The sequence below is a fragment of the Chlorocebus sabaeus genome, chromosome 1 (genome assembly GCF_047675955.1).
Source record: "Chlorocebus sabaeus isolate Y175 chromosome 1, mChlSab1.0.hap1, whole genome shotgun sequence".
Lineage (NCBI taxonomy): Eukaryota > Metazoa > Chordata > Mammalia > Primates > Cercopithecidae > Chlorocebus > Chlorocebus sabaeus.
In genome coordinates this window covers 29,593,768-29,611,000 of record NC_132904.1, presented here as the reverse complement: position 1 = coordinate 29,611,000, position 17,233 = coordinate 29,593,768, and the positions used below count along the sequence as shown (strand labels likewise).

Below are 17,233 nucleotides of genomic sequence, written 5' to 3'. Positions count from 1 at the left end.
CAAGATCAAGTTAGATTCACAGTTTGCCAGCTCTTTCCTCAAGCTGTAGAAAACAAATAGAAAAACAATATACAAAATCCTCAAAAAAGTAGTTTTTTTATATACAAATCTCTATAGTGACCAGATAATCTGATCTGTGTTGTGCAACATGGAGATGCAATGTTGAGGTTTTTCCAGGAGAAGGAGAAAGGGAGGGAGTTAAGGTGATTTGTAGAAAAATCTAGATGCCAAAGGATGAGTTTCTATAACGGAAGTAACTTATGGAGTATCAAACCACCAGACAGCCAACTTTCTGATGATATATCTCAGGGAATTCGCTCCATGGGTCCATGCGGGAGAAACCTCAGAGATGTGTTGGACCAACTTCCTTGGCTAGTGTGTGTATTTGCCCCCCACCAAAGGCAACAGGCTGTTTCCAGGCAAGGAAAATGGTTGCCGTGAGAAGAAACAGTGCCCCAGAAGGAGTGAGTTTCCGAATACAACATCTCCATCTCCAGGGGAGATGATGACAAGGTTAACAGTCAGTTGTCAGGTTCCAACACTCACCCAAGGATTGGGGGTGTCTCCAGAGAAACTGAGGACCTGTTGCTACCCATTCTTTAGGTCAACTGCTGACTCTACAAAGCAGTGAGATCTGTTTCAATAGCAGGTTTTATTCTCAGCACAAAAGGGCCTTGTGTAAAAACCAGAAGGACTTTGTAAAATATCAGAATGAATATTTGGCCTGGAGGTTGGGAAGTGAAGCAAGGCTGGACATAGGGAAAAACTGATCAGTAGTTACTCAGGATATTATTTAGGATAAATGAAATAGGAACTTAGGGGCATCTCTCACTTTTCTACAGGTTCTTATATCGGTCAGTGAAGAAATTGTGTATATCTTGCTGCCCTTGCATCAGGTTTTTTGCACTAATGGAATAAAGCCGGCCAACAAACAAAACCCTATCCTTTCAGTCCTAGCTTTACATTTTGCCCCTGCAAACCTAAAGACCTGAAGTCTTCTCTGGCAATAAAGGAGTTCACAACACAGTAAATACCAACACTATTCTATTTAGCAGAAGTTTGGACAAAGAGCAGAGGTGCCAGCCATGGGCCACTGCAGCAGTGCTGGAAAGTACAAGAGGGTGTTTAAAGATCATGGCTGGTGACATGCACCTTGTAGACCATGCATTGTATCCCATCCACCCTAGAAACTCATCAGGCCTTGAAGAGGGCAAAGGTAGTCAGAAAATTCCATTCTTGTAAGTTAGAGCATCTCTTCCTGCAATGTGATGCCCATGATAAAAACAAACCAAGAGGAAAATGTGAAAATGAATTTGCCGGCTTACTTGTGAATGGATGTGCATGTCTACATGCTGGCAGAGAAGAGAAGATATTTACAAACAGTTGCCGTGATTGTGTAAGTGTTGCACCAAATTTCATAAGAGTGTTCAAGGTTATTTGCCAAAGGCTCTCAAATTCCCACACTGGGTTGGCAATTAGAATTGTTGGAGAAAATTGTGTTTTTTGGGTATTCAGAGTGGGCTCTGTTGCTACAGCAGGAATGATGCAAGAGATTGAGTGAGGCTGTAGGTTCATCCAGTCCTCTCATGGTGACTCTGGAAACATTTTTTCCTGAGCCAAATCACTACTTCTATTAGGAAGGTGAGTTTAGGTAGAGAGAACTTTTATTAAAAAACGTGTATTGGTGTCTCAAAACATCCAACTGTGAATGAACATGGCCACCTTCCAAGCTTGTTGTAAAACATAAAATGAATAGAGGCTTGAATTTAATTTCTCCCAAAGGGGATGAGAAAAATCTAAATTGATAATTCATCATTGTGGGCTCCTTCAACTTAAAATGTAAATAGGTCACGTTTTATAGTAGGAAGCCTCTTAAGAAGGAAACAAAGCAGAGATCATAATACTTTGTTGGGCTCACAGGGCTGGAAGGGGATTTTAATCATTTAATCCAACCCCTTCACTTTTCATACGGGAGAAAATGGGGCTTGGACACAAAATGACTTACGTAAGTCATACAGCTAAAGATGGGCAGAGTTGAAATCAAATGTTCCCTCTACCAAACCATGTTGTTTCTTATCATCTCTATGTCATTGCCTGAATTAGCTGTGTTATGCTACAAAGTTGGATATTATTTAATCAAGATTCTCTGTTATCTATTTTAAAACCAAGCCTCACACTAATTTGTGTGATGGCTTACTAAGCTGTCTGTTTGCAAAGCAGCAACAATAAGTGGAATGATAGAAAAGAAGGAGGAGGAGTAGAAAATTTGGTTTTCTTTTAGGGAAAATCATAAGCACATGTTTCATGAGCAACTGGAAACTCACTCTACACTAGGAGAACAATCTGCCTCTAGTGCCACCTGCCTGGGCTGGCACTCAGTGATCCTTCTAGGCTTAACCAGAAATTACTACAGATACTGAGACCATTTATCTTCTTTGACAACTAGACTTACAAAACTCTCACTCCAGAATTCCTTCAGGCTGTTTGGTTTAACTTAGTCTTCTTACACCTCCAGACTCTAGCATTCTTTTTCAAGGAACAAGTATGATAATAACTGAAAATTTCATTTGGTCCTTTTTCTTGGCTTGGAATGAGTTCAGCTGGAGAATAAGTAAAACAAACCAGCAGCTCAGACAACTAGATAGCCATAAGAGTTAGAGAGCAGCGAGGTCAGAAAAATCACTTCCACTAGGGTGCTGTGCACTTTCAGTCATCAAACCAGGTGAGAGCTGATGAGACTTGTTTTTCAGAACTATGGAGAATTCTCTCTGAGCACGGATATACCTACTTGGATTTATTGCTGCATTCCATGGGAAAATATTGCACAGGTGGCCGAAGCCTTGATTCTGACAAAAGTAAAACACTATAAGATAACTTTTGCTATTGAGAGCAAAGGGACGTGTAGTATTTGCAAAAACATGGCAGAATTGGGTTTCCGTTGGGGGACCCAGTAAATGAGTTTCCCAACCACTTTATTCCAAAAGGGCTTCTTGACTAGATACATTTGCAAATGACATATTTCTCCATGCACAAGAGACTCTCTAATCAACAGGTCATTGGGATTCCTGGCATCACCTAGCAGGAATCTCCCCATGACTTGAATTTTTCCTAAGCCTTTCTCACATTCCATGAGTCTAAATCCAGAAGCTAGGCATTTTGGCACCCCTTCTTTCCGCTTTCATGAATATCCAGGCTGACTAGTGGTTCAAGAGGAGAAAGAAATATTTGTCTTTTACAGGGTATGGTAACTTCCGCAGGCAGCAAAACCATAGGCTGTGTTTCTACACACTCAATAGGTAGTAAAAACTGAATCTGATAGCTCTGTGGTTCAGATGTCATAAGCTAGAGTCCTATGTTGAAGATCTGTGAGATCTAGATGATTGCCCTGATTTTCTGATGCTCTTTGTATGGGAAGCATGCCCTCAAAGATCTAAGGTAAAGCATTACATTGAAAGATAAGCCATTCTTCTCACCCATTGGATTTGATTGATTGAACTTGAGTAAGTAATTAACTGATGATTCCACTTGGGTTTCTCAAAGGACAAGAATGAGAAAGAGAAGAATTAAAGTCTACTTAGTTGGTTTTCTCCTGAAATGATTCTGATTCCTAAAAAAAGTGAATGAGTCTATAACAAAATGGCATTGCAAAAGTCCTGATTTACAGACCTTACAGGATGCAGGTGTGTGTATGTTTCTGGCCTGCTGTAACTGTATATAAATATAACATTTATGCATTATCAAACAGTAACAGACTATTACAAGCATTCATATACATGTTGAACCAATTAGGATAAATCTACACATATAATTGACAGGTTAAATGTATTCTATTCAGATAAAGGTTATTAGAGGTATACCTTGGATCCATTTGTTCTGTTTATGGCACATATGCTGGGCAAAGAAAATCCCAAATGGGCATGGCATGGGAGAAATAAATGAGGCTTAAAAAAAAAACAGAGAACATAGACATATGTCTACATACATTTTGGATTTTCAGGCTAGTCCTGAGTTCAAGAAATTGTTTATTTTTAATATGACTTATTGAATTTCCAGATAAGTATGATTTTCTAAGTATATTCTCATGAGACTTCCTGCAAACAGTAAGTCTCGAACCAGAAAAACTTGCTTTGTGAAGTTGTACACCTTGTTTCTTCCAAACACATTGTCTACTGATATATTTACAGGCTAATAGGATAGCTAGGAAAAAGTTGAAGACAAAACACACCAGAAAGGTTTCAGGCAGAGTTTTGAGAAGACAATCCTGTGACCACTCCTTTGAGAAACATGCCCATATATACAAATCCCAAAGTTGGCCTTCCATAGCAAAAAACAACAAGCTCCTAAACACTTTGCCTAGAGCCTCCAACTTACCATAGAAAAGCTCTTGGGAACACCACTTAAAGAAAATCCTAAACAGTTTCACAGCTAAACCCAAGTACTGTCTCTTTAACCTACAACATTTGCTGTAAAGAATGCATTTTCTGACCAGGCGCGGTGGCTCATGCCTGGAATCCCAGCACTTTGGGAGGCCGTGGCGGGTGGATCACGAGGTCAGGAGATTGAGACCATCCTGGCTAACATGATGAAACCCATCTCTACTAAAAACACAAAAAATTAGCCAGGCGTGGTGGCATGCACCTGTAGTCCCAGCTACTTGGGAAGCTGACACAGGAGAATCGCTTGAACTAGAGAGGCAGAGGGTGCAGTGCAGTGAGTTGAGATCGTGCCACTGCACTCCAGCCTGGGCAACAGAGCGAGACTCCATCTAAAAAAAAAAAACAAAAATAAAAAGTTGCCTAATACTGTTCAGTAGTGATCCGTATCCAAAAATAACTAGGGTTTAGGAGACAAAAACAACTGGAATCTCATGTCTCTTGTATGTTTCAAAGGTATCTGATTTAGAAGAGAGAAGTCACAAGGAGTAGATAAGAAAGGCTATTTGAGGTCCATAAGCACCCTCATCTCAGAGAATTTGGGTTCTATAAACCATGACTATCTCAGCATCCCTCTGCTGGTTTCATATAATACAGCCTACTCTCACCTATAAACAAGGTTCTACATACTTATTAGAGTAAAATGTGCTTTATTTCTCAATGATTAAAGTCCCAAGCTTACTCCCAAACCCAGCAACATTAGGAAAATACTGTGCATTATTCAATAAAAAAAGGATAGTAGAGACATTAAAAATTTTAGCTTGCATAACCAATCATTAAGAACTTGTTGGCTGCCTACTGCATGCAAGGCACTGTGCTACACCAATTATATTATTTATTCCTTAACACTTCACAGTCTTAAACAAGATTCCATCCATGAAGTTGTACAGAGCCATCCTTGGTTGCCACGTCATGGTTCAAGGCTGCCTGGACTCTGCCATAGGAATGTCACTTTTATAGGGTTTTGCACAGATGTTTGTTTTCTGTTCCTCTCTACTGAGAAGATTGAGGAGAAAGACTGGCTCTGCTTCCAATTGTGTCCTATAACTGGTTTTATGTGCTTTGATAGAAGATAACAAAATGCTTTCTACATGTTAGATAAATACCAGTATTTTTGTTTCATCAAGAGATGACATTAAAAGAGGCACAGCCAACACAAGTGTCTTCCATGTGTGAGGACAGTAAAATGTCGAAGCTTTCTAGGATGAAGACATGATGACTGAAATAATTGACAGATTAAAAATGTCTTTGTCTTTAGGAACTCAAAAAATAATATTTTGGGTTAAACAAAGCAAAACATATACCAAATAATCTCACTTGATTTTACTACAACAGGTGAAGGCAAACCAAACATAAATAAATTTGAATATTTAACTCTGGTTAAATTTTATGTTGACTGTGCTCTCTTACTTTTGTCAATATGTACAGTGGTTATATATAAAATACTTTCTAATCAATTATCAAATTTAGAAAGAATTATGAAGCATAGTTTGAAATTTCAACCATTGTTCTCATAGATTACACAGGGTAAGGCAGAGACGTAATAGGTTCTTTAATCAACTGCCTTTAAGAGCATGGCTCCCTCTAAAACTCTCTTTGAAACATTTTACTTAAAGAGCATATGGAAAATAAATTGTCAGAATTCCCTAAGACAGGTATTTGCTTTTAATCAGCCCGTGTGCAAACTCTACTAGACATTTTAAGGGGAGTTACTTCTAGAGGCTTTTAATAGAATCTCTTGTGCATAACAAGGCGAGACATGGAGAACACTTTAAGGAATAACACACTGTGTGTTTGCTCATTATCCCAAGTCCCTGGAGTATACCACACTGCTTTACTCATGTCCCCTGGGAAAAGAGCATCCAGGGAGAAAAGTGAAGCTGGCAAGAACATGTCTTCAATTCAAACTGATTCCTCCAGCAGCATCCATTCAAATAATAATACAAGTGAGAAAATTAGACGGTTATAAAGCATTATTTGGCAAAGACACAGCACCGTGCCTGTCATCACTGACTCACAAGAGCTCCTCTAAGCCTCGGCTAACAGATTAAGTAAACATAGACATATATGCATTTTTTTCATTTTTTTCCTTTTTAAAGAAAGCTTGTTTAAATCATCATTTACCATAGGATACGCTGGGGAGTTTATTCAAGAATTTGCTGAGACTCATATCCTTATTTCTCACGTTTCCAAGGTTCTTCCTCAACACTGCAGTCGGCTGACTTTCCATTGGCTGCCAGAGTTACCTGAAAATAATTATCATCAACATCCAGCTTACAGGCCATGAACCAGAAAAAAGCCCTGTGGGTTATGTGGAGAAGCACCAAATCCAAGATTATACGACATGACTGAAATATTAGTTTTAAATGGAGTTCCTTCCAAATTGAATTTGAGCCTGTCTTGGGTTTCAACAGTGATCTGCGAATTTTAAAAATCCATATCTGCCTTGGGAGTATCAGTGTATTAAAGCTGCTTTGCAATTTGGGGAATAACTTCTACTATGTTTTTAGTGTTGCAGGGTGTCTAACTACCCAAAGATCCATCACACAATAACACAGTCCTTAAAATATAGTGCCCACGTGCTACTCCATACAACCACAGAGGAAGAAATCCAGAACTAGGTATCTAGTTCTACTCATGCATGTGAAAGATTCAGTTGCAATGACACCAGGTAGATGGCATACATGTCTAATTTTTATATCAGAAATCATGATGTTTCAGCTGTGTCAAATAAGCTATCCCAGCTTTAAAGATTAAAAAGAAAAGTAGGGAGAATTAAAAGTCTGAGATTGGTGACAATGTTTATCTAAATTACTTAAATGCAGACATTTAATAATCAGATATAATTACCATCTATATTATGCTATATTATTACCAGACCATCTATATTATGCTTCCCTGGCTCAAAGTGAACTGAACCTTTTTGCAGAATAGGAGGTTTTCCCCTCCACTTCTAAGTAGTTTTCCTAGCTTACCTTCTGTCTGTCCTCAACGTCATGTGCAAACTTAAACCCACGACTGATATTCCACATAATGGAGAGACTGGATTTATGAAAGCATTAGAATATGAAGACATGACAAACACAGCAATGTTTGAAAGAAATCTGACTTTCTTCTTACCCAAGTGGAAGTGAAATGCATGCATCATGACCACATACAACATGCTAGGAACAGAAAACCAAGTGCCCGTCAACGAATCAAGCAAAGGAAAACAAAAACCATTCATCCAATCCCCATTAGCCCCTCAATTTTTTTTTTTCAGAAAAACAGACCATGCAATTAGCAATGACAGCTCCACATGCAGTTATTCTGATTAAACTTGAAAACTATTATGTAACTTCAAACTACTATTACCAGGCAAGAGTTTGAATACACAGACCAACGAGACATAACAATGCTTGAAATGGTTAAAGTTTTGACCAGAGCTGCAGCAAATTTGTTTCCCTTTCAGTGAACTGTCAAGAAAGACTGCCAGGGACAGACTGTCTGCCTGGAGAAAGTTGCCTGTTCACTATGGTCTTGAATGTGCCTATTTGGCTCTCGGTGATGAACCACATCAATAGTGGTACAAAATTATCAATCACAGTGTGGTGCCTTTGGAAGACCAGACAGCACTTGGGGGGAAGTGTTTTTTTGGGTTTTTTTGTTTGTAAATACTGGGGCCTATGTTTCAAAGTATCTGGGACAGCAGCTTTTTTTGGCATTTCCTTTCTTGGCTGGGCTAAAGAAAGCTAGGACTCCATTCCCCAATCCTCTCTGCTCCAACCACTTGGGTAATAGAAAAGAAAAAGAGGATGGCATTGGCAGCAAGTGCTGACATCTCCCATCTCAGTTTTTAAAAAGTGGGAAATAGCGAGACAGAATTAACCATAAGGAAGCTCAAAGGAATAAATAAATGTGACCCAGATATCCTCAGAAAGGTGTAAATGTATCTCCATGGCTCTGGCTGCCTCCTTCCCACATCAGCGTCAACACAGTTAACTGATTTAGAGTGAGAAAAATCAACTTGCTTTACCTAGCAAAGGCTGAGGATAAAATAGCCTTCACTGAGCTGAACCCAACCATTTAATTAAAAATGTAAACAGCTGAAACAGTTGATAAACCAATAGAGGTATTTTCATCATCTTCAAGACCTGCTCAGCTTGACCACTGGTCCCCTAAAGGCTAATTAACCAATGAGTTTGCAGATGGTTGGCTGACTGACCATTTATATCGAGACTGATCCACTATCTCTATGGAATGTCCAGCAAAAACATTATCTGAAATACAGCAAGGACTAAAGATGCTAAAAGGATACATTCAATAAATATTTATTGACACCCCTACAACATGCCAGACACTATTTTAGGTGCTGGGTCACAGTAGTATAACTGGGGACAAAGCCTTACTGCTAATTAGCTTACTTCCTACTGACATGGATAATTCACATTTCCTTATAGGGCTTGAAATAGTCTGCTTTTAAAAATGAAGCAAATTGGCCGGGCACAGTGGCTCATGCCTGTAATCTCAGCAGCTCGTGAGGCCGAGGCGGGTGGATCACCCGAGATAAGGAGTTATTGACCAGAGAAACCCTGTCTCTACTGAAAATACAAAAAAAAAAAAAAAAAAAAAAAAAAAAAAAAAAAAAAAAATCCCAGCTACTCAAGAGGCGGAGGCAGAAGAATGGCTTGAACCTGGGAGGCAGAGGTTGCAGTGAGCAGAGAGCATGCCGTTGCACTTCAGCCTGGGCAACAAGAGTGAAACTCCGTCTCAAAAACAAACAAACAAAAAGAAGCAAATTTATCCTCATGTGCTTGATGTCCTTCAAAAACAAATCCAGGAAGTCTGAAATCTAAAGATACCTCCACATGCACACACCTTCTTTTTCAAAAAGTGTCCTACAAAATATTAAGAAGCCTCTTGAGAAACCCCAAAAGGGCCATACGCAATTAACCACTAGGATTCTTCTCAAATATAATTATGAAATTTTTAAAAAATTGTGATGTTTTGTTTTACATAACTTTTCCTCATATGGCAATAATTTGAGTTCAAGTCTTATCAACATTGTACATTCTTCTTGCTGTCCTCCAGTGCCTAATTTATGGCTTTATAGATAATAGGCATTTAATAAATACTTGATGAATAATCAAAATATAGGATCTCACAGGAATGAGACAGGGACACTCAACTAAACCTTACAAGGCACACAACAAGTACTTAAATATAATAGAACATAAAGCCATTCACAAGATTATTGACCCTTGTTGATTCAAACTAACATTTTGATGGGGAATAATCCAGCACATTCACTCAGATGTGGGAAACACCAGCTTTCCATGAGAATGCATCATGTCCTTTAGGTACATCTGAATTTCTAATAATTTAAATCATTTTCACTGAGTCAATTAACAAACTTGTGCAATTGCCTCTTGATGGATGGTTTCCCTCCCTAATTTGTTTCAGAGTCCTTGTTCACCCATGTATGTATCTTACATAGAGAGGACAAGCAAAAGCCTGTGCTAGTCCACGAGAATTCTGGACCTATGTTACAATCCAGTAAAGAGAATTGTTTCTGTGACATCCTTAGTTGCCCAGCAAGAGCCATAGTATGTATTTGTAATGACCCAGAAGTAATAAAGGAAGAAATTAGTGATTAAATGTGACCTTGTCAACAGAAGTCAAAAAGGTACCAGAGATCTCTGGCTGGATTCAGCTTGTCCTCAGCTGCTGTGTGGAATCATTTTAGAAACCAACCCCCAGAGTTGATTCTGCTCACCTGCCAGGGTTTCTCCAAGTTTGCTTTACTCTGGTCATGACACTCTGACTTTGACAATGTCAAATTAGTTACAATGAAGGCTAGACAGAGCCCATCAAGCTTGAAGAATTAGCACCCAACAGCTTGGAGGAGAGCCCAGAACATCCATGCTGCAGAAAGATGGCGCAGCCAGGCAGTGTCTGAGATGTAGTGTTTTTAAAAAGACATTTCTGGATAATTGTCCTGAAGGATACCTGTTCTTTACTTGAAATTGTTTACCCACTTTTGGAGCAAGGTACCCTCAGGTCAAAATTCCCCTTTCCCACAAAAATAATTAAGAAAAAGATAGTTGTGTAAAGTTATGTGGGCACATTTTTGACCAATATGTGATATATAGCAAGGACAATACTTGTGCTAGGTACATCAGCTGGGGATTTCTCTTGATGTTTCAATTGAGGAATCAAATATTTGAAAGTCAGAAAAGCTCTAGTAACCACAAATTCTTGGGCAAAATATTCAAGATAACTGGTCAAATTAGTCAAGTGGGGTAGATGGGGGAATCCAATGGTTGTTTCATGTCACATGGACAAAATAAGCAACTGATTGACTCTTTCTCTGTCAGACTTGTTGATTTCCTGCCACGTTAGACACAGAATTAGATGATCTGGGACTCACAGAAGCTTGGGTTACATGATTCTTTAGGAAAATAAATGTGACAATAATACATGCAGGGCTTTATGGTTTTTTTTTTTTTTCTTAAGAAATCGAGCATGCACTACTATATACAGGTCTCGATATCCATGAATGGGAAATGTACCTTGCACTCATCTACTATGACAGAGTTGTGTGCAGCATAGACACATTGATTAGAGTTGCTTTCCCTATGGTTCTTCATGTCATCATAAATGGATTGAGTCTTGGTCATTTCAATATCTTCATGCACTCGATGCTGGGAGTCAATGGTATCCAGCTCAGACCTGGAGAGGTGATAGACTATCCCAGCTCCAAAAGAGTCACCCACAACATTGACTGAAGTTCTCATCCTGTCCCTGAGAACAAAGAACAGAAAAGGTTCAGTGAGGAAGCAGTATTATGTGGTGGTTGAGAGGTCAAGGTCTAGAGTCAGAGAGATGTAGGGTTGAGTTCTGGCTCTACCTTTTCCCTCTGCTTGATTTGGGGCAAGTTACTTAACCTTCATGAGCCTTGACTTCCTTGTTTGTCAGTTGGAGATGATGCTTATACTTCTCTCATAGACTGTGTGAAAATTCAGTGAGAGATTATATGCAAAGTGCTTGGTAAAATGTCTGGCAAATGGTAAACACCAATAACCAGTAGCAAAGGAAAAAGAGGAGGAGGAGGAGGAAAGAAAGGATTAAAGAAAAATAATGTGTCTAAATCAGAATTAGTACATAGGCTCCAGATACACCTAGCTGAGTCCAGCAACCCCTCCTGATTTAAACTGTTCTGTTTTTGAAGACTCTACACTATTTCTGCTTATGTTACTTATTAGTTTTACTGGAAAAACTAACCATCTGTGAACTTTCTCATAGTAGAAAAGTCATTGTTTTTGTAAGAATGGGAACTAAGCCTTCCTTTCTCCCTGCACCCACTTCCCTCACACACAGACACAGCTGTTAGATAAGAAATCCAGCCATAATTTTCTCATTGCCCAATATGTGTTATGACTGACTACTAGTCCTGAAAAAAACAAAATACTTTATCTTGCTCTATTAACCTAAAAAAAAATTAAATCTCCCAGAGTGTTTCTGGAATCAGGAAATATTAAGAAAATCCTTCTCCAAATCTTGTGTTGCAAGTTTTAACTTGAAAAAAGGATGGTTGATAACTCTCTCTCTCTCAGAAATTCAGTGCCAGGAAAGCTAATTAAATTCTTAAGAGTAAGTTTTCTCCTCTCATCCATAATTTCAAGTTAAATCAGTGTGAAGAATCCTTTTGGCCATGTTTACCAGATATTCAAAGTCTTAAAAGGATGCTGAAAAACTACAAAAAATGTTTTAAAAAATTAAAATGAAGGAGTTTACATAAAGATGCTGCTGAGACAGTCTTAGTCCAGGACATTGTAGCTTTCAGTTCAAATAATATTAGTTCCAGGCAAAGCGGAAACTTTAACTTGTTCTTGGAACAAACTCTAAATAAATTCCAGTTGCTATTATTAAATCTATTTCTTATTAGAGAATAATAAGGAAGCTGCACTAGGAAGAGTCAGGCCTGGCTCCCTTGCAAGGCCAGTTGTTTGCAAAGTATAAGCTGGTCGTCTTTCTGATTTCAACTAAGAAGAAAATGTGGGAAAAAATGTGATCAGAGCTGGAGTTTAACTCTTGTGGGCATCTCTCCACCTGAGAATGCTCTTGCGCCTCTTCTGCTTTGGAGAATCTGCCTCAGGGTGATTGGGTCTACATCTGAACGAAGACTGGGTCTTGAGGTCATCCACAAAATCGGGCACTTGGAATATGTGGCTAAGAAGTCCCAGTATGTGGGTTTTAGGAAGGAATACATGACAGTAGTTAAGAAAAAGCACGGACTTTAGAGGCAGCCTGATTTGGATTTGAATGCCAATTTGTCCCTTGCCTGTGTGACAACCCTGATCATACTTGACATTTGAGAGCCTTAGTTGCCTCATTCATAAAATGAATATAATAAAAATCTCCAATACATAAGGTTGTTGTGAAGATTAAATAAGATAACAAAGTGCTTACATGCTTCCGGACATTTAATAAGAACTCAAAAAAAATATTTAATCTATGATGTATAATTCTAATATTATTATAAATTGTATCAAGTCAGTTCAAACATATTTGTGGCAACTTCTAGGTAGCTCATCTAAATATGGCTAGTTAAGTTACTATCATCCCCTGAAAACATTAACCCTATTTATAGCACAATTTCTATGGCAACACTCCCAACTAACTAGCTGACCTATTTGTCCATTATATGGTTGTGGTCTACTTTGGAGCTACTCCACTATACTTTCAGTCCCTCCTGGAATGTATCCTGAGTCATATATCTGTGAAAGGAAAGTAAAAACTCCAGCCCCCAATTTACTATGTCAAATGGAAAAAAAAGAAAAAGAAAAAGCCAAAAGTTGAATCATGCAAGAAACTGCCTTTCCTTCTGTTCCTAAGCAGATAGCTAATAGTTAAATATCTCCACAGGTAGCTACTCTATGTTCACCTTATCTTATGTAAAGTGCCAATTTACTGAGCACAAGACAAATACCTAATTGTCTATTCCCCTACCAGCTTCTTTTCCCTGGCAACATGTAGATTCAGTAAAGTGACCAGACTCTCCCTCTTTTCCCTCCAGACTGCATTTCCCTTTTAAATATGGAAGCCCTCAAAATCATCTTTGGAGAAAAGTACCAGCTACAGACTGTTACTGTGATTCCATGTTTTTTTCTTCTGGGCATGTCTTTAACCTTGGAAAAATAAGCTTCTAAATTGATTGAGACCTGACTCAGATACTTTTTAGTTTACATATCCAATACCTTTGACCAATTGCAAAATTTCAAAGAATGCTAAAGTCTTCCAGAGCAAAACTCTGAGTACCCACTGATCTCATAGCCCAGAATAATTTGCATTATTGGCAAAGAAAGAGACCAAAGGTAATGATGGTGGTGGTGGTGATAATGATGAGGACAATTAAATTTATATCACACTTACTATGTGTAAGAATATTCTTTATAGGCTGGGCATGGTGGCTCACGCCTGTAATCGCAGCACTTTGGGAGGCCGAGGCGGGTGGATCACCTGAGATCAGGCATTTGAGATAAGCCTGGTTAACAATACGGTACTAAAAGTACAAAATTAGCCGGGCATGATGGTGTGTGCCTATAATCCCAGATACTCGGGAGGCTAAGACGGGAGAATTGCTTGAACCTGGGAGGCAGAGGTTGCAGTGAGCCGAGATGATGCCACTGCATTCCAGCCTGTGCAAGAGTGAGACTCTGCCTCAAGAAATAAAAAAAAAAAAAAAAAAAGAATATACTTTATAGATACTACCTTATTTAACCCTCACTATAACTCTGAAGAGGGATTATTATTCACATTTACTAGATGACAGAACTAAGGCCTGGAGAGATTAGTGGCTTCCCCAAGTCTCACATCCTAGTAAAGTCATAAAGCAAGTGTGAACACAGGCAGTACTACTCCAGAATCCAGCATCTGCCACACGTTGAGAAGCACCCTGGAACCACACAGCCCTGGTTTTGAATCTAGCTCCGCCACTTACTAACTGTGCAATCTGGATGACTTACCGCTGTGATCTGAATGTTTGCATCCCCCCAAAATTCATATGATGAAACCTAATCTCCAAGGTGATTGTATTTGGAGACGGGACCATTGGGAGGTGATGAGGTCACATGGGTGAAGCCTTCATGAATGGGATCGGTGGCCTCAGAAAAGGGGCCCAACAGAGACTCATTGGCCTTTCTACCATGTAAGGCTAGAGTGAAAAGATAGCTGTCTATGAGGAAGCAGACCCTCACCAGACAAAGAATCTGCCAGTGCCTTGATCTTGAACTTCCAAGCCTCCACAGAACTGTAAGAAATAAATTTTTGTTGTGTATAAGCCGCCTGGTATATAGTATTTTGTTACGCAATCTGAATGGACTAAGACACTTGCTCAACAATAATTTTTCTCATGTAGCCAAAATAACTATTAATACTTTATAGAATTTGAGGAAGACAAATTCAGTTCCTAGCCCATAGTTGACACTCATTATGTGCTGGGTCCTACCCTTTTGGGGGATAACTCCACTCACATACCATGTTTTGAACAAAAGCACAAAATACTATGCTAAAGGGTTAACGACTTTTCCAGTTTAACAAATCCATTTCCACTCAAGTGGTTGACATAAGTTTACAAACGACTGCTTCTTCAACCCTTGACACCAAATCCTTGCTCTCTAGAAGCAGCCACTGAAGTAGCCAAGTTTTTGGAATAGGATTTCTGAGTAAGTTTTCCCCATATTTTTTCTTTTTACCACCACATCTCTTCCATGCCATCAGGTCTCCCGGCATCTGAAAAAGAACTCTGGCCAATGAAATAGCCATTAGGACAGGAATGGATGCAAGACAGTTATACAGGATAAAAGTAGACTGGCTGAATGCAGTGGCTCATGCCTATAATCCCAGCACTTTGGGAGGCTGAGGTGGGTGGATTACTTGAGGTCACGAGTGCAAGACCAGCCCAGTCTCTACTAAACCCAGTCTGTACTAAAAATACAAAAATTAGCCAGGCGTGGTGGTACATTGCCTGTAATCCCAGCTACTTGGGAGGCTGAGGCAGGAGAATCATTTCGGCCTGGGAGGCGGAGGTTGCAGTGAGTCAAGATTGTGCCACTGTACTCCAGCCTGGGCAACAGAGCAAGACTCTGTCTCAAAAATGAATGAATGAATGAATGAATGAATGAATGAATGAATGAATTTTTAAAAAACAATAAAAGCAGATTTATGCTTTTATTCTTTTGATGGAAAATCAAGATGCAAAGGACCCTGGATCTTGGGTGAGAACACTAACCCAGGTCTTCTGATTCCCACTTGAGGAAATCACTTTTCACCTCAGCATGAAATAGGGAATGAGGCTAATACCAGCCTCACAGGAGGTTGTATTAACTGGAATAAGAAAAATACTAGACATGCTTTAACTTTAAGTACTTATTGTAGGTTACAGGCATACATGAGCATGAAAATGTTCCTTTTCTTACACCTGTTAATAGCCAAGTAGAAAGAAGAAGAAAACATCAACTCTAATACTTTGAGTTCTTTGTTAGTGAATTTATTTATTCAACAGATGTTTAATAAGCTTCTTAGAGTGTATAAGGGCACTATGCCAATTGCCCAGGCAGCAAAAATCCTTCCTAAACTCCCTTTTCCCCAAGAACCCATGTACTGTTTATTTGTCTATCTCCTCCGGTAGAGTGAGATAAATGTTCAAAAAGAAATGAGTACAGAGTGCTACCGGGTCATATAGGTAGAACGCTATCACACTTGCGTCATAATAAAAGCTTTAAGTAGAAATATCTTGAGTTGGCCCTAAGGATAAGTCCAAGAAAATGAGCTAGAGAGAGGAAAGAAAGAATATGCTGGAAATCTAAGAGGTAGGAATACTTAGATGAATTCAGGATGGCTAACAAGTATAGTGAGAGACACAGAAAATAAGAATTAACCAAATCATGTATGGCCTTATCAATCAAGTTCAGGGGTTAGTCTTTATCCCAAGTGTAATGAAGTACCATTGAAAGAAAAGATCATGTTTGTTCCATTGTGAAGAACAAACTAAAAAAAGATAAGCCTGAAAGAGTGAAATCCAGTTAGTGAGGATATGGTGGATTTGGAAAAAGATGGATTTGAGCAAGACTCAGGAGACAGAATTACAGGACTTGAAGACTGGTTATAGGGAATAAAAAAGAGTCAAAGATTCCTCTCAGGTTTCTGGTTTGGGCAACCAGTAGACAATGTAAGCACATGTAGGGAGTATGATGAGTTGGAGTGGAAAAGATTCTCGCTTTGGTTTGGACATGTTGAGGGTGAAGCCTATGACTCAGTTATGAGCAGATGCCCCACAGATGGCTGGTAATATGGACTGACGGTCAGGAGACACATTTGAGATGCAGGTGATAATAGGATTCATCACATAGAGACGGCTGAGGATGCCACAGAGGTGCTTAGTTAATCCTTGGAGAGAATGCAGAGTGAAAAAAGCAGACAGTCTAGGCTGGAACACTAAGGTCAATCAACATTTAATGAATAGGAAAGATAAGAGCCTGCAAAAGTGAAAGGAAACTAGAAGAGTTTGGCATTTCATAAGTAAATGGAAGTATGCTTCCAAAATAAGGGTGTGGCAAACAATGCTAATTATTATCTAGGGATCAGGTGAGATGAGGGTAAGAAGCTTCTTTGGGAGACTGAGGTGGGCGGATCATGAGGTCAGGTATTTGAGACCAGCCTGGCTAGCATGGCGAAACCCCGTCTCTACTAAAAATGCAAAAAATTAGCCAGGCATGGTGGCGTACACCTGTAATCCCAGGTGCTCTGGAGGCTAAGGT

The 17,233-nt window shown here is 39.2% G+C and overlaps 1 protein-coding gene across 2 annotated transcripts in view; it reads right to left on the bottom strand.

Moving 5' to 3' along the window:
• Positions 1-490: 490 nt before the first annotated feature.
• SLC1A2 (solute carrier family 1 member 2) overlaps positions 491-17,233 on the bottom strand; it is a 168,796-nt gene continuing 152,053 nt past the window's right edge. For both annotated transcript variants that reach the window (XM_037999521.2, XM_008002055.3), the window contains exons 10-11: positions 10,985-11,216; positions 491-6,679 (exon numbers count right to left, since the gene is read on the bottom strand). In XM_037999521.2, coding sequence (XP_037855449.1) covers positions 6,608-6,679; positions 10,985-11,216 — 304 coding nt within the window. In that variant the 3' untranslated portion in view covers positions 491-6,607. The remainder of the gene's footprint in view (positions 6,680-10,984; positions 11,217-17,233) is intronic.